A 26,879-nucleotide genomic window follows, 5' to 3' on the forward strand; every position below is an offset into this window, starting at 1 on the left:
AGCAGGAGTAGGGTTGTACCTCCATCGAGAGGGCCCGAACCTGGGTAAAACAAAGTGTCCCCTGTCTCCTGTTACCATCCAGCCTAGACGCACAGTTCGGGACCCCTACCCGAGATCCGCCGGTTTTGACACCGACATTGATGCTTTCATTGAGGGTTCCGCTGTGTGATCGACAAAAGGATCGATGGCTCGCCTGCAGATCAACTGCGACTTCGGCATCTTTATCACCAGCTCGACTAGTCACCTTGGTTCGACCAAGAATTGCGCCCCGCGTTCGGATCGCCATGTCCGGACGAGGGCCTTCATCAAACATCAACTCTGATCTCTATCAAGATCACGGAGGAATCATCTATGGAGCTCGGGGGCTCAACGTCAACATTGCCCTCAAGCGACCGTGCTGTTTTTCTGGACAGCAAACTCGTATCTGCCACCACCACCTCCTCGAGTATCATTTTGACGATCGCTTTGGTGGAATTGTGCGGAATTGAGTCTACAACAACCCTGGAAAATTTCGTCGAGTTCCGATGGAGGAATCTCTGGCAATCCATGATATACCGGAGCCTTGTCAAATCTGGACGGGAATTCAGATGAGTTTATGGCGTGGTGTCCAGCTTCTAGCTCGGACGTCCTTTGGAAGATCCAACCGTTGATCAGCTGCGTAATTCCCATATCTACCACCTCTCAAAATTTCGGCTCGATCCGACCGTCCAAACTCCGGGAACCTTCCGATTAGTGCATTACATTTTCGGATCTGTTTTCTGCGCGAAAACAAATCCGACCCGAGTTCATCTTTTTTATGAACAGGATTTCGGACATCCCTTTTGAAGGAAGTTTTGTATGGGGTATTGTGTTTTGTTCCCGAACACATCCCACTAACTGTAGTATCTTTTGAACATGATCTTCAACATCATGCTGGTGTCAAACCAGTCCGGCAATATTACTCCACGGCTGCCGACCTGTGCTAGACACGGCGTCACTTTGTTGAGCCGAGCTCAACTTCTTCGAATCATCATCTCGGCATCTGAACAAGAGCCCGGCATCGCGAAGGATAAATCATCACCAACATCGTCGCCCCACAGATTACACGGAGCGGGCATACTGGCATCGCCGCACGGTCGCTTCATCAAGCCGGCATCGACCACGTCACGACCTGCTTCGACAGGGCCGCACTATTGCTTCTTCGAGCTGGTGTCCATCACGCCGACCTACTTCGACTCATCGGCTGACATCTCGGCTGGACCAGGGGCTTCGCCATCTCTTCATCAACCTACTCCAGACACTTCGGCGTCACTAGCCGACCAGCTCCGTCACGTTAGCTGGGCCGAAGGCTTTGCCTCGGCGAGTCAACCTTTATCAGCATTGCCTTGTCGTCGTTTTATCGCCCATCAGGCAATGGGTGTGCGGAGCGGGTCCCAATTTTAGGAATCACCTTCCTTCGGATTGCTACAACAAATAAACCAGGTGCTATTAATCCCAGTATTTTTTGCTTGTTTGGGTTCATTTTTCCCAAGGAATTATTACTCTGGTTTGTCCATGATATGTACACAGGTCTATCAAATGGTGACCGCATTAATGACGGTCGCGTGGTGGTTCGATCAGTTTTCGTACATAGTCCGGCGAACGCCGCTTCCGAAGCTCGGACTGACCTGTGAATTCAGGCTTTGCCACGCCTTTACTACATCACGCCGACGCCCTGCATCGACATTGACTTCGGCGCCAGGCCATATTTCTTCTATTCCTCACTTTGCATAAATTATTTATTATGCAACACATTTTTTAATTATCATTATTACTATTATCTCCGGTTTGCACTATTTTTTGTGCACAGGAAAATGATCCGGGGACTTCAGCGTCACTCTGCCGGTCTGCATTGACTGTGCTATGTCACCACTTCGGCGTGTCGAGCTCTCCGCTCCGCCACCTCAGGACCAGCTTGGGGGATGGAACCTTGCCCCGCATCAAGCTCGGACCGCGTCATCAATACCGAACACATTAACCAGCTAAGTTGCTTTCATGCTCAAAGCTTTAATTTCTAACTTGTGTTCGGTTCGACCAAGCATTATACTTTTTTGGAAAAAAGTTGCTTCTAAAAAATTTCCTTGTCCAAACTTTGTTTGTGACGCATAAATTCAAATACCCCGTTTACTTGGGGGCTTCCTTTATGAAGCTTTTCCTGTTGCATATGATTATACTTGTACGGCTTCGTTCCTTGTTCGTGTATTACGCCACAATATGCACCACATTGACTTAAACAATTTGCAAGCTGGGTTGCCTCACTCCTGTGTTTACCCCTACGTTCCCGATTGTTCGGCTAGGGAGTAAAGGGAGCACCTCTGCGATTGTCACGATCGGGTCACCCGAGCCGGACCTCAGACTGGGTGAAGCCGAAAGCTAGCGCTCTTACATTTATTCAATGATGGTCGGCATACAACGGAACTCATGAGTACAAAAAATCTATTGCACAAGTCTCATAATAACAATGAGCACCGAAGAAAGGTATCGGTGGGGGTACTATTTTCTTTGAAGATGCTTCTTACTCTTTGCAGTAATATAGCATAAGTTCCCTGAGCGCGCTTTGTCTGTTATAGCCTTATGGCCTGATTGCCTGGTTATTGAAAACACCATCGATATTCTCGACCGATGGAGTACATAACACTTTTCGGTCCTTAACTGAAGAGGGAGAAGCCGACGATCGGTTAAGACGAGTTTAAAGTTCGGTTGAACATAGATATGATATAAGTACTTCGGTACATGCAATCATTCTTCTACCCAAGTCACTTGGGGGCTCTTAAGTTTATTTGAGCCGTTTTATAATAAGTGTTCTTCTTCTCAGTCGTTGCAAAGTTCTATCATTATTATTTATCACTCCTTTTTTCGACGCGAGTGTGCGGTCACTAGCCGGGGAGCCTAATTTGTCTCTCAAAGCCGCTAGAGTTTAGTTTGCTAAACTGGCCTAATGAGAAGTACTCCGCCCTCAGGATAGGAGGTTGAAGCCATAGGCTGACCCGCTCGAAGTCTTGAGATAGGATGTGTCATGTTAAAGGACGACAGAAGCACTTCTTTTTTCTAAGACCAATTTTTGGTTTGGCACCGAACACTTGATCTTGTTCGGACGTCATGTTTTTACTGACGTTTCTTGGTTTTCCAAGCTTTTGGCACTTTTAAACTATTTGTGCTTTTCCAGCATTAGTCTCGCAGTGCAACGCCGGACACCCTTAGGGATTCGGCAAAAACATTCTCAGATATTGCTATATATGCATCGGTTTCGAATTGTGTCTTCGGTTAATAGTTGGGTTGCCCGGCTCCTGCACTTGCTTCCTACGTTCCGTTTTGTTCGGCTAGGCATGCAAAGGGAGAACCACTGTGATTGTGCTTCCAGCTCACATGGTTAAGCACCTTAGTGGAGAAAGCCAAAAACTAACTGTCACAATAAGCGTAAACTGGTCAGCGATCCGATGACTATGACGGGCCATTCATAACATTGGCCGAAGTGTTTACGGCTTGACCTCGACTGTCGCCGAACACTACCAGGGGCTATTAACTGGCCTCCCAAACTAAATCCTCGATATTTTGCTCTTACATTCGAGCTGAGGTTTCATGATCATGCTTAGCATGACAATCCAAAGAAAGGAACCGATAGCGGGACTATTTTCTTTGGAATATATTTCTTCTGTTAAACAGTAATATAACATATCTCTCTACGTACCTTTGTTTATAAAACCGTGTGGCCAGATTGCCTTGTTTGTCGTAAATCTTTGCCCTCATAAAGGCTTTATAAAGTAGGACAAACACTCCTCGGCTACTGGCCAAGGAGGTGGAAGCCGATGGTCGGTCAACAAAGTTTTGTACAATGTGGATCCGAGCATTAATGGCGTAAAGTACTTGGATACATAGAGTCATTACACATAATTTGTGATTTTACTATGGATATTGATCCTTAATTCGGCCACCCGTGCCTGCATTAAGGCTCGGGGGCTACTAGGCTTCGGGCTTATTATTTACAAATATTAAAGGGGCACATCGATCCCCTGATCTGGTGTTGCCACCCGACCAGTGTCTCGGGGGCTACTGCATTGCTTGTCCAATGCAGAAAATTTTATGTGCAATATAGTTTCCGAGGAGATTTTGATCCTCAGGTTGGTCGGCCGCACCCAACCTGAGTCTTGAGGACTGAGCACGCCGCTTTTGTGTCCCGAAGTATTCTACCGAGCTAGGACTTGATCCTCAGGCCGATTTTGCAAATCAACTTGAGTCTCAGCGGCTACTGGGATCAGCGGTCTTATGTCATCCTTCATGTGCATCTCGGGTTTTAGACCCATACACACCTTGAGGGCTACTGGCTATATATCTCGGCAGAGAATAAATTGCACCAATAAAAAATATTGACAAAAAATCGGCCCATAGTCGGGGTGGTGCACCACCTCGGAAGCAGTCCGGCATAAAACTCGGGCGCTAGTGGCTGGCTCCATAGAGGGCATTTCCGGCATTAAGCTCGGTTAAACTCCTTCAACTTTTTTGAACCAAGGTGATATGACACCTCGGATATAGTCCGGCATTGGAGCCTGGACACAGTCCGGCGTTGGAGCTCGGATATATTTCGGTGTTGGATCTCAGGTATACAGTCCGGCGTTGGATCTCGGGTATACAGTCTGGCGTTGGAGCTCGGGTACATAGTCCGGTGTTGGAGCTCGGATACATTCCGACGCTAGAGCTGGGAAGCGGTCCGGCGTTGGTGCTCGGCTGCAAAAGATACCTCGAATGCAGTCCGGCGTTGGAGCTCGGATGCAAGAGGACCCTGCCTCCCGGGAACAACTTCAAACCCGAGGTGTGGCATAAAAAGAAACAAGGCATTGATAAAGGCCGGAAAATTAAAGGGGCTCCTCGGATACCCGACGTGTAAACTCGTCGAATGCATTTCGGCGATCCTCAAGATCGAAGATAAAGAAGATTTGTTGAACCAGTTTTCAAGACCGGCAACCGAAGATGAAGAACAGTTCAGAAGAATCGAGGAGCGTCCCTAATTTGAAGACTGGTTCAGGGGGCTACTGACGGTGTCCTGGACTAGGGGGTACTCACCACGTCCTCTCCCGATCTATTAGATTGGGCCGAGGACCCCCGTGGCCGTATACTCATGGGCCAGTTCGGACGGCTACCGCATACAAGGAAGATTCCACAAGACTTGGCGATCAAGACAAGGACTTCTCCCCACCGGCGTATTCGCCTAGGACTCCTGTTATCCTAGGCCTCCGGTGCATTATATAAACCGAGGCCAGGCTAGTCGATAGATATACAATATATACAACAATCATACCATAGGCTAGCTTCTAGGGTTTAGCCTCCTTGATCTCGTGGTAGATCTACTCTTGTACTACCCATATAATCAATATTAATCAAGCAGGAGTAGGGTTGTACCTCCATCGAGAGGGCCCGAACCTGGGTAATACAAAGTGTCCCCTGTCTCCTGTTACCATCCAGCCTAGACGCACAGTTCGGGACCCCTACCCGAGATCCGCCGGTTTTGACACCGACAGGTGGACCAAGAATTTTAACCGGAACCTAGTGACGGAGAAAGAAGAAAGAATGGGAAGAAAGCAGCCATGGGCAAGCTTTAATTAATAGAAATAAGTAGGAGTTACAGCCTTTAAATTTGAGTGAAACGAGCCTTTGACGTAGTCACAAATTCGACTGCCCTTTCACTATTATTATTATTTCAAGTAATAGCGGAAGGAGTGCCAAAGCCCATTTTAGTAGAAAGCTGCTGCCCTTTTCTAGTAATGCGGGGTGACATAATCAATCAAATTCGACTGGTTGGTTCCCCTTATTAGTCAATTGCTTTTGACGTATCAGGTGGGAATGGGAGAGCCTCTTTTCTTTCCGCAATGGAATCGGCTTAAGCTCGACCTTTTCTTTCATTTCCTATTATAGGGATATAAAAAGAAATCCAATTGTGTTTTTCTTAGTTTAGAATATCAAAAGACATCCCACAACCCGGTCTTAGGTTCAGAGTCGCTTTGTGGGAACTTCAAGAGAGAGAAGAGAGATCATAGCTTAATATCAAAGGTCAGGTATACCTACCTACGTTCGACATACACATTCACTAGTTCCATTCGGAACCTTTCTCTAGATGGAATCCTGATTCGACTTTCAAATGCACGAGCAAGAATGCCGTGAGGGAGCCCTATCTAAAAAATGCAAGGCCAGATCCCACTTTCTTTAATCGAGCGGGCAAGGGATCGCAAACATCTTTTCTTTTCAGAGAAAAGGTTTTCAAAAGATATCCCGAAGGGGTCTTAGGTAAGGTAAGGAGTGACAGCTCTATTCAATAAGCTGGCTCTTTAAGGGAAGATAGGGCATCTCCTAAAATGTGGAAGTTTGGTGCTTTAGAGATAGGGCCGGCACGCTTTGCTGGAAAGCAATAAGTCAACAAAACAAGGTAGGTCTACCCCCTAATAAAGGTTTCGCTCGATGACCCTGTATCCATTCTCGATTAAAGCACGGAGAGTTAGGTTTATTATCTCCAATTTGATGCTATCTTCTCCACGACTTGGTTCTTATGGATCTCCTCCAGGTCCTAGGCATCTTATCTCTAGCTCTGCTCTCTATCGGTAGTAAAATCGGTACTTTGTCTTTGCCTGTCTCTATCCATTCCTTCAACACTGATGGACTCGGAGTGGCATAACCCCTTTAATAAGAAGCATAAGACCTAAAGCGAGGAGATAGAATCGAAAGAATGATAGCAAGTTCTTTGAAAGTGGGAAGAAAGCCAAGGATACGGTGGTGTGTAGGGTCTTTCAAATCAATCAGGAAAGCGTGAGCTGAGAAGGAACACGGCTTTCCGCGCCTTGACAAGTGGATCTACCAAGAATAGCTTTTTCAGCCGTTACTTATTATATAATAGCTCGATCCGCTCAAGCATGTGATTGATTTCTCCCCTCTCTTTCGAAAATCTTCCATTCGAACAGGAAGATTCCCTTCTCGCGGTGTATCCAGAACCTGAGGATGATGAGGATCTATAAAGGTTCTTTGATCGAGCTCTCGCTTCGGCTTCTTTTGTTGCCGAAGACCAGGACCCGTCTTATTTGCTGAAAACCTGTCTGTTTAGGGACTCTTTCGTTTCAATGGACATACTTGCCTGGAACTGATTCTACCTTGAGAGCGCTTCCCTCTTTTCTGATTCCTTCCCTTTGACCACCGAAAATACAACTTCTAATAGCCATTTCTATTTTATAGATGTTTCAAACAAGTGATTTTACACTTTGATCCTTCCTGTCTTTCCCCGATAGAGGAGTTTGACCCTTCCACTTCTGCCTTTGCCCTTTGTACTTCTTCCCGCAATTGAGATCCCTATTAAGGAAGAATATCTCGCTCGTGCTTTTTTTGCGAGGAAATTGCTCTACTTTTTCCAGCGATGAGTGATTGAGTAAGGTCTAATTCAATCTGTGTTATGACCTACCTTTTTTGATTGAAGTAAACGAGAGTTTTACTTCTTCTTTTCAAACCCTAAGGTTTGAGCTCGTCCTCGGGTCGGATTTGGATCCTTTTCTCTCTTTTGAAATTCCATAGATATAGATGTCTCGACTGCCGAATCCGAATCCTTAGAACAACTCGATTCCGTTGATTCACTGTCCATTTGTCCTTCAACCGGATTAATGGTCAACGACTTTGACAGCCTTTCCTTCACACAAGGTTTTTAATCCATCTCCCCCTCTTAGGGCAGTAAGGGGAAGTAGCGATATTCTGATTCCTTCATGGGGAATCAACGAAGGCACCCGCTCCAGCAGCTTTAGTACTTAAGTTAACGCCCCAGCCCTTATCCCGCTATGAGAAGGTAGATGCGGTAAGCCAACTCCTACCCTTCTTGCGGAAAGGGCATTATATGCCATCTTCATTCCCTTCCTTGCTTCGAGGAGCAGGTCGAATAGCCAAAGAAGGGGATGGCTAATTCCAGGAATAGAGTAGCATTCTCAAGCACTAACCTCCGTTTTTTTTCAGTCCATATAAAACAGTCAATCTACTAGCAGCAGAGGCTGCAGATACATGTCCACTACCTGTTTATCTACTACCATAAGCGGGAGCAGTTGCAGGTAAAGAGTGTTGTGAGGGCTTTCATTTGCGCGTTAAGGGCAGTTTCTGTTATAGCACTAGAAATCTGTGCCGTTAGTCGAATGCTCGGAATGAAAGAATGACTATTTCCTTGCTGGAACATAATGACAACCGCAGGAATTCGGAATAAGACATGTTAAGTTTCTCCTCTTTCTGTCTAATGACTACTACGACATGCCTAGACTATAACATTCCTACGGAGTGCTGCCCATAGATTACGGAACACTTGGCATATGTTGATTGAGTCCCGGGTATAGCTCCCTCACTCGCTCTACTTTGAATCACGAATTAGCGTATGAAAAGCAGCGATCTTTCTCTATTTCTTCCTCTTCCACCAAAACAAACAAGTTGTTTTCGGGCTTCAGGCAAACTTAGTTCTTCGTTCCTCCGGTAATTGGATTGATATATAAGGATTGGGGTTGTCACCCGTATGCTTCTTATCTTTGGCTTCGAACAAGGGGAGTCCTTTCAAGCTTCATCAAATCCATGGCACAAGGTTTTTTTTTCATTATAGAATCGAGCAAGAATTGGATTGTGAATTAGGATTGTATGCAAGAAGGGATTCGGAAACAGGAAAGCGAGTCAAGTAATCCGAATACGTAGTTACTCTCATTCTAATGCTTATATCCAGAACTAGTTCACCGAACAAAGGGACAGAACTACTGACTAAACTGTAGCGAGCTAATACCTAAACTTGAACTCTGAAATAGCACTCATTCATTCAATTATTTGAAGCTAAGGTGCGGGAAAAGAATACATAAGGTTAGATATGAACTAGTTGATTGTTCGATTGAGGGACTACGATGCATTTTACTCATGTTTTTATTCCATTCCAGGATTCATTCATATTCGACCATAACGAGACTCAATAACGAAACTAGGGCCCTTGCTTTCCCAACTAGAGCAGGAAACTTCCAACCAAATAGGAGGGACCCAGAAGAAGAGATAAATGACAACTATCTCTAGAGAAATGAAAAGAGGTGTGCGAACTATGTTATTGAATCGGCCATGAAAACCTAGAATGAAGGAATAGGGGGTCTGGGATAAGCATGTATTGGAGACGGGTTTCCCAATAAGTCAATAGCTATCCTTCGCTATCTGGGGCTAGCTCACTCTATGAGATAAGTTTAATGTATGGTTCGAAGCAGTTAACTCCCTTTTAAGGAGTGATCGATCAGCCTCGGCCATGACCGGTCTAGAATCTCTCTCATTGAGCTTCTCTTTTGCGCCTGCTTTCTTCTTGATTTATTGCAGCAGCTAGTCTCCCTTTTCCAAATTCGATTATAAGTGAAGTGAGTTATGTTTCAAGAAATTCCATCCATTTCATCGCCCAGAATAATACCCAGTCCTGCCAATCTCTACGACAATCTCTGGTTTAGTTTAGTTGATCTTTTTCTATTATGAAAAGCAAGGAAACACTAGTAATGGTGGAAACAGAACTTAGAAATCTAAGGCTGAAGGCTAGTTTCATTAACGAGTCTCACCTATTTCTTACTTCCCCTACCAGCCCTACCTACATCACCTTTCATATGGAATAGGCATGCTTTAGTGATGGGGCTAGCCGCTTTCACAAGAAATCAAACCAAACAAAGACACTTAGCATAGGAGTAGATTAGGGCATCTAGTGCTCTGTTCATCGTCTGAGGACTCTAAGGTGCCAAGGGAAATAGCTCCATCCCATTGGATATCCCTAGCCTTGGTGGATCAGTGCAGTGAGAAAAAACTCTTCCATTCTATCTATGGTAGATAAAGGAGCTTCAAAGCCGTGGCCATCCTCATGGCCTTTTCACTCTACAGCCGTTGCACTTTTTTTATTAAATGATATAGTTCGTTTTCTCGCTCTTAACTTGAAAGTACTAACTAAATAGGGGCACGAAGAAATAAAGAAGTGTGGGGGAGAAGCAGCCGAGCTCATTCCCTTCCATTCCTTCTCTATAGTAGGGGTTATGTCCCCCTTTCCTAGTGAGAGCAATACGCAATGGACAAATCATGGGTGTCGGCGGTCTAGTCAGAGCATTTTGGAGCGCCTGAGCGGGCAAAGTAGGTTGACCCGTCCCGAGGGGGAGGGAACAAATGGGCAATTGAACACCATAGGGCACAAACGAATCGCCAGTAATGACCTGTATATATCAGGCAAGAGGTGCTACTCCGACCCAGAATCCTGCGTGATGGTTGGTCACCTTACCAATAATCTTCTTAATGTTGGAGAAAATGAGGATCATTGACTTAAATTGGAATTGATACCTAGACTACTTGGTTCTAGCTTGCCACCCCAGAAGGCAACGTATACACAAGTATAGAATATAGGTAGCACTGTAGGGTACAGCCTTGGGTAGTCTTAGGGTTTTCCAAGATATGATATGATCGGGTTATTTATTAGAATTGGAAATAGCTAGACGAATAAGTAGGCTTTAAAAGGACGAATAAAGTAGGCCTTCTAACTCAAAGTACTCCAGCTTAAGGAAAGGCATGCAACATTGGTGATCAATGTATGGAATTTCCGCTATTCCGTTCCAGGAAAACACTTGTTTTTTCACGTTTTTCCTTCGCTGTTCTTTCCTGGATTTTTTGTTGATGATTCTTCCCCTTAGAAAAAGCTTTTCCCTATAAAAAATATGTGGCCCTTTTCTTTCGCGAAAAGGCATTCATTGTTCGTTCTGTGCCAGGAACCAAATTTGAACTGGTGACACAAGGATTTTCAATCCTCTGCTCTACCAACTGAGCTATCCTGACTAAATATTGTGCATCATCCTAGTAGAGTACTTGTATCTATGTCAATTAAAGGGACTAAAAAAGAAAAAAGTATTCTCAAATTGGACTTAGTAAATATCAAGATAATGATATGGATTGTGAATGACTTACTTAATAATAGGGATTACTTGCCTATACTATAATATGTTCATTTGTATGAATGGGATAAGATCCAAAGAAGTCAGTTCGGATCCGTTTGTGAAAGAGTAGAATAAGAAAGATAGTGAATTTTGTTTGAACCATTAATGAAAAAAAAGGTTGGTACAATAGTTAGGAAGTAAAATGGGCTTTTTATTTGGGATAGAGGGACTTGACTTGAACCCTCACGATTTAGAAAGTCGACGGATTTTCCTGGACCGAAATGGCCATCAGAAAGCAGATTCATTTTATGATAGAAAAAGAATCTGCTTTCTTCTGGCACATGTATTTCTGAAAGGACTCCATCTTTGGAAAAGCTCGTTTGCACCTTGCATCGAATTAAACCACTCCTTTCACCATGGATAAAGACTTGGTGGGTGGGGATGAGACGCTAAGGTAGGGTTCGGTCTGGATGAAACTATCTTTAACACGAGCTTCTTCCTTGTGCGAAGTACCAACTTATTGGAATTCAGCATTGCATATTCACTACCGAGATCTCTTATAAGTTTGGGGACCAGAATGAATTCTTCCTACAGACGCCGTAAAGGGTGCGGTTTAGCAACCAAGCGTACAATGACCGAAACCAACAGCTCCATCATTTCTGAGAACTTCTCTCTCGCATAGAGGAGATCTTGGCACTACTTTATGTGTTCAATCCAGGGAGCCGCCCTCTTCTTCATATCTTGCTTGATATTGGTTTCATAATGAAAAGAGGAAGGAGTGTCGAAGCGATGTCGCTTCTCTGCTCTCAGCTCTTTGCTCGAGATGATGTGATCTGATCGATCAGTCTAGAATCTGTAACCAATTGGCTAAGTCGCTAAGTCACTGCGGACACTTGCCATCCTCTCATATCGAAAGACAAACAACGACTTCCGGGGTAAAACGGAGGGCTAAAACCTGAGCCTCTTTTTCCATCCCAGGGGGTAGCGATTTCAAGAGTACTTGGTTTAAAACTTCCAATTTATTCAAGTAGTTTCACTCGATGAAAAATGCATGCAAAATGCATTCTATTGCTGATTCTCTGTCAGCGGGCTTACTAATGATGGCCAAGCACGCAGTCATTCCCGTTCTATTTGATAGGGGAAGCAAGCTAGTCAAAGAAGAAGGAAGCATGGGTATAGGTAAGTCTAGACATATTGACACGGGCGTATACTGAAATAGGCATAAGGCCGCTAACGCTAAGGAGACAGCACCGCTTCTTTGTTCGTAACTAGGACATGTATTGATGCTAGAGGCAGACTCCTGGCACTTATCACTCTTTAGATGAAGCAAGACAAGAGTGAGTCCGCTAAGGGACAAGTATGACTCAAAAAATGATGGCAGATTTTTATGGAAACGATTATATTTTAGTATATTGTATCATTGGGTTTGTCATTGTCGATAGCTATTCTTGTCGCCGTTAGGGCTGGCCGGATGATCCATCACATAAATGCTATTAATGTTGAAACACAAGTAACTGATATATCCAAAGATGTTCTTAAAGAACAAATCATTTATCAATTGGAAATACTCTATAAAGTCTATAGAGATACTACTGAGGGTGTGCACTTACCGGCAGGAGTCAATCTCCAAGAAGTAAGCACACATCTATTTTTTGTAGACGAGAGAGTGAGCCTTCTAAACAGTATCTACTGTGATCTTATTGCAAAGGGAAGTGGAAGTGAATACTTTGGCCAAGTTATACAATTTCTTCTGGGATAGCTTGTTGTGGGGCTTTCCGAAGGGTCGTTCTGAGAGTGATCTCTTTTCTTTAAGGTTGCATATATTTTCGGAAAAGGGAGGGATCCAGGCCAGGTCTAGAAGTGCCGAGTTGGGTTTGGGACAAGATCAGGAAATAGTGCATCTTATATAGTGGGTGCCAACTTGATTGCTGCTGGGATTGATTGATACGAGCAGATGTGAATGAATTGAAATAGTCAATAGTAGTGATATGATCCCGGTATCTACACTCGGATCTACTTCTGCTACCGAGACTGCTGCTACTGTAAAAGCATCAGGAACGTGTCAATTCACTGAATAAAGTGCTCTTTCCATTGATTTATGGATGAAATCACGAAAAAGAGAAGGAACCACCGATTCTGCATCAAAAACAGGGGTTCTGGAGCCAGTTTCTCAAATCGTAAGTAGATCCCAGGGCAGTTGATAAGTGAGGTTCTCCAGTCGAATGCAAATAAGCCAGAGCGTATATCTTGTTTCGAGGAAGAAACAAACATCCTGGTCTCAATAGATCTTGATTCTATGCATGCGTCAGACACATCACGAGCCGGAACAAACGAGTGCTTTCAACTCATGAGCCGGAACAAACGAGTGCTTTCAACAATAAGCAATACCCGAGCTTCCTTCTACCAACCAGGATTCCGATACCAATTCCAATCTGGCACAACACAAGGAAGTAGCACACCAGAAGAACCAATACGAGAACCCTTCCTTCCAGCCAGAATCCATCTTTCTTGTCCTTTGCATTCGAGGAATGGGATCTGCCTTGTGGAAACAAAAGCTATTTGTTCGAGTCAAGCAAGCGGACAGTCAGCTAAGAATACTGGAAGAGAACTCTCTAGCCCTGCACTTAAACTAGACTAGAAATCCGAAAAAACACTAGTTTTGGCCCATAGCGAAATAGAGTTTTTCTTCTCCGCGGACTCCCCATGCTTGGCGCCATAGGCTTTAGGACTTTTGGCACTAGGGAATCATACTTTGATCAGATCCATGGACAGGCTCCCGAGGTCAAATCGGATTATGGACTTTTCCAGCTAAGTGAAAACGCACTTCACTACTAGCAAAGAAGTCAGCTTAGGGCAGGGCCGGTGGTAATCTCAGATAGGAACTTGCCGGGATCCTTCCATACCTGCCATCCACCACTACTACTGATCGTTTCCCAGAACGAGCCATACCTTTTCCCAGAATGAGAATACGGCTGAGGACGAATAGCGGCGCCTAGCTTTAGTTTCCACACGACACGATGGATCTATCACTCTCTTTAGCCAGGCCATTCTCTAGAGGAGAGTTCCGGGAATGAATTCCAATCTGGTACCAATCGTAGAAATCGTATTGTAGAGTTCTTCTCATGCCTAGCACAGCTACAAGCATTCCTCGAATGCAGAGACAAGACGGAGGATATCTGATCCCGCGGAACATCTTCTACCAACTACGGATTACCTTGTTTCCATGAAATCCATGTTTCTGGCACCTTGGCCCCCTCTACCTACGAAATTCTGATTCCTATTGCTTAAGAAAGTACAGCAGAAATAAAGTCTTTGGGTAGATGAGGTCACTGATTAGCCTGCTAAGCTGCTCTGTCCCCTCTACCGGGATGGGATGGTTTATGCGCTTGTCCTGATGAAGCTTAGGATCCGATAGAAACACGGGGTCAACTAAGGAAAAAAATGGGAACCTTTGCATGACGCGCCTTCCTCAGGATGTGCGCTCTCTTTTCAGGATTGAGAATGACGACACAGCCTGGAGGTCTTTCGTCTACTTCTTCTGTCCAGGCCTGTTTAGCATTCTAAGCAGCCGCCTTCCTATACGCATAAAGTGGAGTTATATTAGTACCTAACACCACAATATAAGTCTTATTCTAAGTAGGATCACCCACATTTATTTACTAAGATTTGCTTTATGAAAGTAAATGACACCAGGATGGTTTCAAAATATCTTTCTGATGATAATAATCAAGAAGGTAGCGTACTCACTCTTATAGTATAAGCTTGTACAAGTAAGCCGGTATTAAACTATTCTTATTAGGAAAGCTGGTAAAGACCTACTCTTAGGCATCGATAGTAGGTATTGTCAATTTCTTCTTTTTTTCAAATATCCTCAACCACATGGCCAGAGAAGGGAAGTAAGGAAGAGTATAAGTCTAAGATATAAGTAAAGGTGGGGCTAAGACCTCTAAGTCAAAGAGTGAGGGCGTTAGCGGGTAGTATTTTGGAATGCTGATGTATTTGATTGATAAACCATTGAGTCGTAAATGACCTATTTAGTTCCGGATGAAATATTGATTGACTTTCCATTATACCCTTCTTCCAGCGAAGTGCTTTAACTCTCTTACATCTACCCTCTCTTCCAATCAAGTATCTAGAGAAGGTAGCGAGCCTTTTGAGGTATGGCCTGATAGCGCCTTATAGTCTTGACCCAAATGCTTGAATTTCTGACCTCACTGGTCTCAAATAAATAGACTTTCCTATCCTCTTAAGGTTCTCTATGCCCTCAGACATTGATTGCTATACAGAATTTAGCATAAAGTATTTGAATATTGATTATTATTATTATTGGTGGGTTAATTATGTTTTAGAATGACTATGCGTATAGGGTACATGTGCATTTGCTACAACAACAGAGAGTACGTCAAGTGGGTGTAAGCTCAGCCGGCCAGGAGAGTATCACAAATTTCTGGAACATGCTTTGGAAGATTAGATGTCCACCTAGGGTGCATCATTTTATGTGGAGGTTTGCACATAATAGCCATCCCCTTTTGCGCAATATTGAGAGACTTACAATTGAGTTGGACACACGATGCTTCCTCTACCATGGACAATTTGAAGATGGTGGTCATCTGTTCCTGCGCTGCAAAGAAGTAAAGAAAATGTGGAGGTGCTGTGATCTGGAGCATATCAAGAGGAAATTACTTCTATGCGAGTCTCCTAGGGACTTGCTTGATGCTGTTTTTAAGCTCCCAGAAGTAGTAAAGCTGCGCACTATCTGCTTGCTTTGGACTTGGTGGTCTGAGAGGAACAACGTTAATCATAATAAGCAGAGGCTTACGACTGAAGCTTTCCAGGCATGTGTTGGGTATCTGACCACTGAATGGTCTGAGTTCCTAGGAAAGAAGGAGAAGAACAGTCATGCCCCGGTCCCAAGATGGTCGGCACCCCCACCTGATATTGTTAAAATTAATGTTGACGCAGCTTTCTTGCCCAGCACGGGCTCTGGAGGTTGGGGTATAATCGCACGTGATAGTACAGGCGAGGTAATTATGGCGGCCGCCGGCAAACTAGGGGACCAGGCTAGTGCACTCCAAGCAGAAACTGAAGCTCTTCTCAAAGCAATCCAGTTCGCTGAAGCTCAAGGTATGGGCAAGGTGCACTTTGAGACTGATTCCTTAAATTTGCAGCAAGCATCCTCTTCCTCCATTCAGGACCGAGGCCCCCTAGGCGTTCTTTTCCGCGAAGTCAAATTTCTCCTGCAGTTTGGTTTTAGTCAGTGCAAGATTTTGTATTGCCCCAGGGTCTGTAATTTCCCAGCGCATGTGCTGGCTGCAGTTGGGTCTAACGCTGAGCCTGAGTGCCAGCTTGTCTGGCATGCAGACTTTCCGATTGATGTAATGAATGTTGTGGCCGCCGATTTGGTCGGTCCCGAGTAATTGGAATGCAAGGTGTTCCTTTCAAAAAAAACATTCATTCCCATGTCCTGTATTTAGCCACTTGTTGTGGTTGCACTCTACTTCACTAGACAACGACTTGTGCACCGATAATGTCGGCTGTCAGTAAATATGTGGTGCTCAAATTTGGTATATGGTTGGGAGCTTATTTAGGTTCGGTCAAAATTCTTGCCAAATGTCAACCAATAGGAATAACCTCAATGCGGGTCGCTGAAATTTGATCCAACAAGAGTATGTGCTACGGTGTTGTTTCATTTCATTTCGTTGCATGTAATACTAACTTTGCAATAATAAACTCTTCCATTAATCTCATCAGCAAAATCAGGAATACAATCACCAAGAGGTTAAATGCACTTGTTTATAGTTACAATTGATTAACAATGAGTTGAGAATTGTAATAGATATTATTACCATAATTTTGAATATATACCTTAAAATTTGTGCTATGCACTGGTGAGACTCTTCTCATGTGTCCGAGTCAAACGCATCTCCTTTGACTCGACCCTAGGCCTCCTCGATCTTTCTCTAGGAGCTTCAATCCCCCCCCCCTTCAGTTTATCCAAGTGAGAGTGGACGGAGTACATGCCCATGGGGGAGGGCTATATGGGTTAGGGGTGCTTGGCAAATAACAGATTTTACCCTTGAGATAGTAGGTGGGAAATGTGCTGGAGCTAATCTTTGGTCCATGGGCCCATGGTGAGCTAGGAAGGGAGGGAGTCCATAGTCAATGGTGGACCATTCCATCTGGTCTCTCCATCATGTTAGCCTATAGAATTAATTATCCCCACACCTTTGATAATTGCATTATTTCTATTTTGGTTTATTTGGAAGAAAATTAGATTGTAAGCAAAAATTCCTTGAGCATAACGTTTGCCATACCAAATTGTTTAACCAACATGCATGAGATATTCCATTTATGATTCAAGTGTACCTTGATCCATAATGAGGCTCTGCAAAATCTTCAAATGTGGATGAAGGACTAACCTTATTGGCATATTTTTGTCTCTTTAACTGAGATCATACCTCCTAGCCTCTGCATCCGTGGATGCACAAAGTTATGCTTTTTATTTAAGTTGATGCAAGCCAACGAGGTCAAATCATTGACAAACATATTACATTGAACGCACAACAATGGGTGAACCATGAAAATATTATATTCAGCCATTTGGCTTAAAATAGGTTAAAATTGTAAAAGAAATGCAAACATAAAAATATGATAGAGATATCCAACCAAGAGTACATGATATTTTACTTCTATCGGATTCGCTAATTCTCGATCGACTGAGATTTAGTTAAATTTCAGTCGTCACTAGAGTATCATCGATCACGGCATGCAAATTTTTGTATTTTTTCTAAGCTCGGTAAACAAACACTGCAATTTAAAGAAAAATGGCACGGTGATATTTTTGCGGGTTGTATGAACAAATTTGTGCAATCGACCGAGAATCAACCAATTTTATTTTGCATGATGGAGGGCTGAGCACCCCCTGTTCTGCTCCTACCCACACTTAGTCTGGTGCCTCCCTCTTCCGTCTTCTCTATGTTTGTCCTCTCCTACTTATCAATGAAAAGATACACAATCTTTGCATATTTGAAAAAAAAAGTCACCCGCAAATAAAAAAGTTGCTACTTCGCGGTGAGTATAAAGGTCGTTACTATATTATAAACTGCACTTTTTTGCGGGAGTATAAACTGCATTTTTTACTGTCGCAGTTGCACTTTGCGCCATTGTATATGCCCAGACCTAGTACATAATACCAGCCACATGTTCCAATTATACACTTCGGTAACCAGTCAAAGAAAAACATGAATTAGGAGGCACTTTGGATCAGGTAACATAGTTTAGTCACGAAAAAGCACAGATCCACTCTTTTTGCACAACCCCAGAAAATGTCTAGATCGATCTTGACATCAACACAACCCAATCACCTCTCACTAAGGAGATTGCCAGTTATCCATAGCCACAAGTGCATCCGATCCTCTCGCTGCACCAATGGCATCACAGCTACCGATTTCTTTCTGTCCATCTCCTTCTTGTCAGCTAGCGTACACCAGGCCTCTGCTCCCCCGTGGCCTCTGCTCGCTGCTGCCTTAAATAGGCCCCTCCTTCTGTTCTGTTCTCTCAAGCCATCTCATACTCGAGCCCCTCTCTCTCTAGGACAACTCCGGTCTTAGCAGAGCAATGGCGGCCACCACCATATCCCTCTCATCCTCAGCCTTTGCCGGCAAGGCAGTGAAGAATGTGTCATTGTCGGCTCTCTTCGGCAAGGCACGTGTCACCATGCGCAAGACTGCGGCAAAGGCAAAGCAAGTTGCTTCTAGCAGCCCGTGGTACGGGGCTGACCGCGTGCTCTACCTCGGCCCGCTATCAGGTGAGCCACCGAGCTATTTGACCGGTGAGTTCCCTGGTGACTATGGATGGGATACGGCTGGGCTCTCGGCTGACCCCGAGACCTTTGCCAAGAACCGTGAGCTGGAGGTGATTCATTGCCGATGGGCTATGCTTGGCGCGCTCGGTTGTGTCTTCCCTGAGTTGCTCGCCCGCAATGGCGTCAAGTTTGGCGAGTCTGTTTGGTTCAAGGCCGGCTCCCAAATCTTCAGTGAGGGCGGCCTCGACTATCTCGGCAACCCCAGCCTCGTCCACGCACAAAGCATCCTAGCCATTTGGGCCTGCCAAGTTGTGCTCATGGGCGCCGTCGAGGGGTACCGCGTTGCCGGTGGCCCACTTGGCGAGATTGTTGACCCACTTTACCCTGGAGGCAGCTTTGACCCACTTGGCTTAGTTGACGACCCCGAGGCATTCTCTGAGCTCAAGGTGAAGGAGATCAAGAACGGTCGTCTTGCCATGTTCTCCATGTTCGGCTTCTTTGTTCAAGCCATTGTCACCGGCAAGGGCCCACTCGAGAATCTTGCTGACCATATCGCCGATCCAGTCAACAACAACGCATGGGCATTCGCCACTAACTTCATGCCCGGCAAGTAAGGCACCCACTATGCTTGCACTTGCAAGCTGCGGGATGATCTGTTTTGTACTACCATGATGTAAATTATAAGGATCCGTGCAAATGCATTGTTTGATTCATCGATGTTCATCTTTTTTTTTTTACTTATGATGATATTCATCTTCATGTCCCGCATCTAGCTACTTGTAGTGATCACCTGGACAATTGTGTTTATTTAATCAGTACAGCGCACACTCTGCTTCGCTAGACAATGACTTGTGCTGGTAACTTACGTCAATACATGACGCCCAAATTTGGCACTCCCACCATGCATATTATAAGACGTTTTTTGACACTGCCTTTACTCCAAAAACGTCTTATAAAATGTTTGAAACTGCTCCGCGGACGATACATATTCCTGATCTTCGCACGATAGGTAAATCAAGCGGCCGGTGCCCTTCTCAATAATATATGCATGTCCTGCTGGATTTCATCATCGTCTGTCAACCATGCAATTCCTGTCGTGTGCATAGCATGATTCTAAAATGTTACAGAGGGAGTATATGGTTGAGGCCTTCATGTCGTAGGCCAAAATACTTGTACTACTCCCTTCGTTCCTAAATACTTGTCTTTTTAGGCATTTTAACAAATGATTACATACGGAGCAAAATGAGTGAATCTACACTCTAAAATATGTCTACATGCATCCGTATGTAGTAGTCATTTGAAATGTCTAGAAAGACAAATATTTAGGAACGAAGGGAGTAATTACTAACTAGCACGAATATCTAAATTAGGGTCGCCCAAATTTGGTCCAACAGGAGTAAGTGCTATGGTGTTGTTTCCTTCATGTTGTGCCATACGTAATAGTACTAAACTTTTTTTTTTACCGATAACAGTAGGGGATTGTTCAAAACTGCGACAATTATTTTGGATCGGAGGGAGTACTGTTTATATTTGTAATTTTTTATTTTTTATGTACAAATGAATCTAAAATGAGAAGGTTTAGAAATTCCAATTAGCTAATGGAAAGCCTTAACGCACTCCAAACTGATGATATCTTTTCCTTGTGTTCCTTAAGAGCAGCGAATTAATTTTCTCCTTAAATTTTCTCATGCAATTGTATAAGCTTGGCTGAATTCCATTGAAAATGAAGTCATTCCTTGTTGTCCAAATTGCCCAAGCAAAGGTTATGAAGATCTCCAAGAAGAAAGGCACAACCGACTGGTTTCCGAAATGCTCAGTAACATTTTGAAGCTGTCCTACCCATGTTGGAGGATTCCATTGACCACAAATATATGACCAGCAAACCTTGGGAAAGTCACAGTGGAAGAAGATGTGGACTCTGGTTTCTAGGACACCTTGGCCACAAATGAATACATGATGCATGTGTACGTGGTACTAACTTTCTGATGATGAAAGCTTTTATTAATGTCACAATTACAATCAAGAAAACACAACCGCAAAAGGGCATGCAAACATTATTTTATAACTACAATGGGTTAAAAATGAGTTGCACACTGTACTATGTATTAATACAATAGTTTTGACTATATATGTCTAAAATTTAAGCTTTGCACTAGTGAGGCTCAACTTATATTACGTCTTGGATATATTTTGCCAGCTTGGTGAGAAAACCGAATAATTGTGCTTGCCCTGCCCAGTTTAAAGAGAGGCGAAGGAGAGAAAAAAGGGCGGTGATGGCACTAATTATGTCGCGGAGAGACGATAGAGTAGACAATGTCATGTCACTTGCTACCTGGCATATGTGGCGCCAAATCAGCGAATATACATGGTTGGTTTTATATTACTGAATTGGTGAACCCTAATGCAGACTACACTATTATCTTGGCCCCACTGGTGTGAAGGGTAACTTTTGTACATACTAGATGACCCGTTGCGCCCATGGCGCAAGAAGCCAATTAGAACCAAGTATTATTTGGGTATTGTAGGGCATATGTGAGCACCTTAAATCGATTGAAAGAGAAAGAAATAATAGCTGATTTCAGGGGGTAGATCCATAAAACCCATTTAGCAAATGTCATGTCCAAACATGTTAATTACAGAAAACAAAACCTTATCAGCCAAGAGGGCATTCATCTTTCAGATCAATATGGATTCATAACTTGGATCATACTATAGAGGGGGCAATCCAACAGATTGTGTATAAAGTAAAACTCAAAGCACTTAATAATGAAGTTTCATGAATCATCTCAAAAAATTCTGACATGCCTTCCACTAACTGTCATGCCTTGTTCAAGTTTAACCTACATAGAAAGTAGAATCAGGGAAGATCAGAGACATTACTATTGTTAGTTGGCCAAACTGAAAGACCTAGTAAAACTCATGGTACGAAAAATCTCATCTCAGTAAACAAAATATAACTATATAGACATGAAGAAAAAAAAGGCTAAACAACACCAACATTAGAGTGAAAGAACATGCATGATAACATCTACTTGGACAACAATGGATATAACTAAAATGTATCAATGTTACTAATAAGCACTATCAAGTTTCCAAAAGGATGTCTTTTGCCCAAAGATTACCATAAAATCAAATTAAGGTTACAACACCTTATTCAATTCTTATTCAAGCAACATCCACGGAGTTCATTTCTAAACTCTACACTTATTCAACAAGCAATTCTAACTTAAGGATGGGTGTTTACTGTATGTTTTGAGAGATGTACAAGCATATTAACATGTTAACTCGGCAAGTAGATGTATAAGCTAGCAGTTAGTGTAATCAGAAAATTGTAGTTTTCTTACCGGACTATGTAAGCCTATTCAGCTAACCATACATCTCTATAAAACAATTACTCAAAATATATGATGGATTCCTAGCTGACATGATCAAGGAGGAGTTGATACATGCATATGCATAAATGAAGCATTCATTCTTCTCCTATAACAGAGAACCAATGCGAAGGAAAAAGAAAATGCATGTGTCTTCTTGAATAAAACATAAGTATTCACAGATGTAGTAACAAAGTGAGGTCACTTTGTGCATTTGAACCGTTCAGTCAAATCTTGTATCTGAAAAATGCATGGTATACAAAGATAATAGGCGGCCGATACTGAGAAAACAGGGCAACGAGAAGTGATTTACCTGGGCTCTGTATCCGTAGATTCACACTCAAAACTATCCATCAAAGTTCTAGCCTCTGCAAAACGCAACAATATTGAAAGCAATGCTATAAATTGTCAGAACCGTAGCCTAAATAGATAGAGAAACTGCATACCCAAAAAACTCCAGAACTGACATTTAAATTTGGCCACTGGCAATAGCTGGAAGATGCCAACTTACAACTGCTTCACTTTCTTTCAGTTTGCTAACTTTGCATGGTCAAGTCAGAACTCACCAAGTTCAGTTTAGATCAACTCAAGAAACTCTATCTAAATAACAAAAAAAAAGAATGAGTACACATATTCTAGCTTGAAACAAGCTTCAGAGTGAAAACAGAGCAGCCGGGACGACAAAGATCCGTAGCCACGAACACACACACACACACAAATAGGGAGACTACTCCATTCACACTCCTACACAAAACTCTTGAAATAAGTACAAGAAACATAAATAGTCTTGATGCCTACAGAGCCACTAAGCAAAAGAAATGACAACAAAGGTGTGGCGAAAAATAAATTCTTGGTTGTGACTCGTGTTTTCTTCAATTCTTGGTTGACATAGAAGATCTCCAGTAACTCCTCAGAAAGCCTTTGGAGTGTTTAGAGAGAATTGAGTTATTGAATGTAAGCATGTCAAGCAAGCAAATAACACAAAAGGCAATTCTTAAGAAAATGTAATTGTTAGGATCAGCAATCTGGTATTACTTGGAGGCCAAAGCCATCATATATGCACGTACAAATTGGAGGCCAAAGGCCAAAATAGAAAAAGCCAAAGGCATCATAAATATAACACTAATAACAATTTTCCATTGCACGTCTTCAACCTTTCCCCCTCTTTAATCACCTTGATCCTATCAACGCAACAATTGAAGAAAATATGAAGTCACGGTACAAATGAACGATATGAACTGGAAGAAGGACTGTAGCATTTATTTTTAGTCTTACCATAAGATTTCCATTACCGCTGCTGCTTTGGCCTTGCTGATGATGCCTGCAAGCCAAACATGGTGGTGTAGCACTTTCGTGGAAGTATCCCAATGAGTAATCATCCCAATGAAGAGTGGAGGAGAGTATTTATAGTGGCGTTTCTGTCACACAAAAGGTGTCACAGTTCTTGTGTGAAGTAACTGCTTGAGCTTCTTCAAATATTGTTACTGCCCTAGTGGACGAATAAAACAGAGTAGCGTGGATAAAAGGCTTTAAAACAAGGATTGTAGAAACTTTTAAAAGTAAATAACATAAATGAAAATCAGAGTTGTCTTTCCTACATTGAAGAGATTAGGTGCGGATTGAATTTAGTTCATGATAAGAATATATCAAGTGTGTTAGTGCGACGATAATACCAGTTACCTTGTATCATACTCATGGTATTTGATATGTGTGTTCTATAGCCGGATCACCCTAAAGTTATGAAACTCCTCCCCGTGGGATTTTATTTCATTATATGGTCATGTTTCGTCATTGCACAAAATGGTTGTATCCACAATTAAGGTCCTTGGACCTGAACCAAGCATTAAGTATCATGGATCACCATTATCTCATATTGTCTTCGGTCCTCTTTAGACCCCCTCAAGACCGTAAGTAGTTTTCTAACCCTACGACTAGGTGGATGTAATTGTGGTCGTCCTTCTACAGGCTAAACCCCAAAGCTTATATAGACACTGGGGGTACCTAGGGTTATACATGGTCGGTTGCCAAACTAGGGATAAACATGTCGGCTGTCGAAGTTGTCCTTGGAGTATACGTCGAGTCTTTGGCAGAGTCCATCTTGATCACGTTGAAGTGTGAGACCTCCGGAGTCCTTCCTCATGAGTACGGTGGCCCGTAAGCTCAGCCCATGGACTATGGGCCAACTAGATTGGTACCCCCTAGTTCAGGACACCGTCAATGACCATGTACATATGCATTACGCCCGTGACAAGTAGACCCACTCCTGCGTGCATCTACTACTGTTACTCCATCTCTCGACCGCTATCCAAATGCATCTTAAGGTATTAAATTCATACAAACAGGGTAATGCTTGGAGCATGATGACATAATGTAGACAGAATAAAAACCAAGCAATATGATTGAACCTCGTTGTTTTCCCCTTAGTAGCAACAATACGAATATGTGCCTCGCTACCCCTTCTGTCACGAGGTGGGGACACCGAAACAGTGAACCTACTACTATGAACCACTCCTGTTGAAGATAAATCAATCTAGTTGGCTATAACAATCACACATAATAAAGTTTAGAAAAGACTCAATTACTTTCAATGAATAATCTGATCTTAAACCCATAATTCATTGGATCCCAATAAACACACGGCAAAAGAAGATTACATCGAATATAACTCCAAGGAGAACATTGTATTGAAGATTAAAGAGAGAGAAGAAGCCATGTAGCTAATCACTATGGAACCGTAGGTCCGTGGTAAAATACTCACACATCATCGGAGGTGCAACAACATTGATGTAGAAGCCCACCGTGACCGATTCCCCCTCTGTCAAAGTACCGACAGAGGCCTCCGGATGGGATCGCGGAAGAACAGAGGCTTGCGGCGGCGGAATAAATTTTTCGGGTCTCGCTCTAATAGTTTTGGGATTTTAGATAATTTATAGAAGTGGAATTAGGGCAAACAAGGTTAGGTGGCGCCCCCCTAGGGGTGCGCCGTGTGAGCTCGTGGCCCTCTCGTATATCTTTTGGACTCCTCCCGAATCTTTTAGGATCCCTTCTGGCGTGGACAAAAATTACTGTAAAGTTTCATCCCGTTTGGAATTGGCACTGGACACTAGGTTAATAGGTTAGTTCTCAAGAAAGATATAAAATGTCATATGAAGTATACAAAATTGATAATATAATAGCATGAAATAATAAAAAATTATAGATACATTGGAGACGTATCAGATACGTTCAACTAAAAGTAGACCGCGTTCCATGCATGCCACCATCATAGTTTCCCCGCACTAGTTCTCACTACGGTGATTAAAGGTTTCCCCGTGGATGCTGCCGCACTAAAGGTTCTCTGTTGTTCCCATATCAATTGCAAAGGCAAGGAATTGAGGCTTTTATTATCAATTTGAATTATCTCAACATTCTGACCTTTACAACGACAGTAATACGCTCCATGGCCAAACTTGGCGAAAATGTTGGTTGGGGCCCCTTCACATCGTCATTTGTTCTAGACCCCTTTAGTATATTGGCCGTCATTTCTTCATACGGACTCTGATTTGGGTGTTCTTAGGATCGTTGAAATCGTGTGAACAAGACGGATATACTTGTTTCATTGGATCTTTGACCCGAGAACTTTAAAAATGTCATATTTCAATACTCCAAAGGCTTGATTCTAGTGTCTTAAAGTCCTCCGTATTGATCACAACCTTGTACTTTCCATCGTTCTGAGTCCATGGTTGCTCTAAGACACCCATAGAAACAACAAAGCGGAAAAAACTTATAAAAACTAACATAATTACAAACTATGCAATACTCAAAATGAAAAGTGTATAAATTGGAAATCAAGCATGATGGACAAGTAATTGGTTCAATGGGACATGATATATGGAGATAATATGCAACATATGAGATTAAAAATGTGTATAAAATAGATCCACCAAGCCCCATAGTTATTCGGTATCCGAAGGATCGATCAAGGAAGAGGCAGAGTGCAAGGATGAGTGGAAGGCTATGCCGAATGCCGGTGAGTAAGGACAAGTACAGTAGCTGAAAGCAATTCCTTCACTACAAAAAAAAGACACATCCGTGACATTTTGGGCCGAATGAATTTTTTTTTCTGTCATACTTATGACACTTCTATGACGATAATTGTGACAAAACCCAGTATCATCATAGATGTGGTGGGGTCCTACTTCTATGACAAAAAATCATGACAGAAAATGGGCTATTTGTCCTGGGCGGGCCGGAGACGCAGCTGCATGACATTCTTTGGGCCGTCCATGATGGAAAAAACCGTGGTAGAAGCGAGGGCGAGGAAAATATCAGGGTGTTCCCAGTTATGGTGGGTGGTCGGGGCCGAGCGATGCGCGTTTATCTCGTACACGCACGCGCGTGAGTGCGAGGCGTTGGGCTCTAACTGAACCGAGCGAGGCGTTGGGCTCTAACTGAACCCGAGCGATTGCACTGAAGGCTACGCGTTACTGAACCCGAGCGATTGATCGATGGCTGTTAACTGAACCCGATCGAGAGATTCCTTCGCTACTGCTGCTAACTGAAACCGATCGATGCTGCCTCTGGATGAACAGTGAGAGTTGCTGAGGGGGTTTGGATGAACAGTTCCTAGTCGGGGTGGATGAACATGACCCAGTGGTGTTGCCTTTGGATGAACAGGACCCTGATCGATCGATCCGGTTTGGGCAGGATGAACAGGACCCCGTGGAGGGCAAGATGAACAGGACCACCCCATGGAGGGCTGGATGAACAGTAGATGGTGGAGGGCTGGAT

General features: G+C 43.3%; 2 protein-coding genes across 2 annotated transcripts; both read left to right on the forward strand.

The window, feature by feature from the left end:
• Positions 1 to 15,574: 15,574 nt before the first annotated feature.
• Positions 15,575 to 16,351, forward strand: LOC147958862 (uncharacterized). Its single transcript, XM_087532336.1, has one exon. The coding sequence runs from the start codon at positions 15,575 to 15,577 to the stop codon at positions 16,349 to 16,351; it is 777 nt and encodes a 258-aa protein (XP_087388462.1).
• A 2,122-nt stretch (positions 16,352 to 18,473) lies between these two features.
• LOC125521060 (chlorophyll a-b binding protein, chloroplastic-like) lies at positions 18,474 to 19,455 on the forward strand. Its single transcript, XM_048686120.2, has one exon. The coding sequence runs from the start codon at positions 18,552 to 18,554 to the stop codon at positions 19,350 to 19,352; it is 801 nt and encodes a 266-aa protein (XP_048542077.2). The 5' UTR covers positions 18,474 to 18,551; the 3' UTR covers positions 19,353 to 19,455.
• Positions 19,456 to 26,879: the final 7,424 nt, after the last annotated feature.

This window comes from Triticum urartu, chromosome 7A (genome assembly GCF_056163025.1).
Source record: "Triticum urartu cultivar PI428250 chromosome 7A, HENAU_Tu73, whole genome shotgun sequence".
NCBI classification, from domain to species: domain Eukaryota; kingdom Viridiplantae; phylum Streptophyta; class Magnoliopsida; order Poales; family Poaceae; genus Triticum; species Triticum urartu.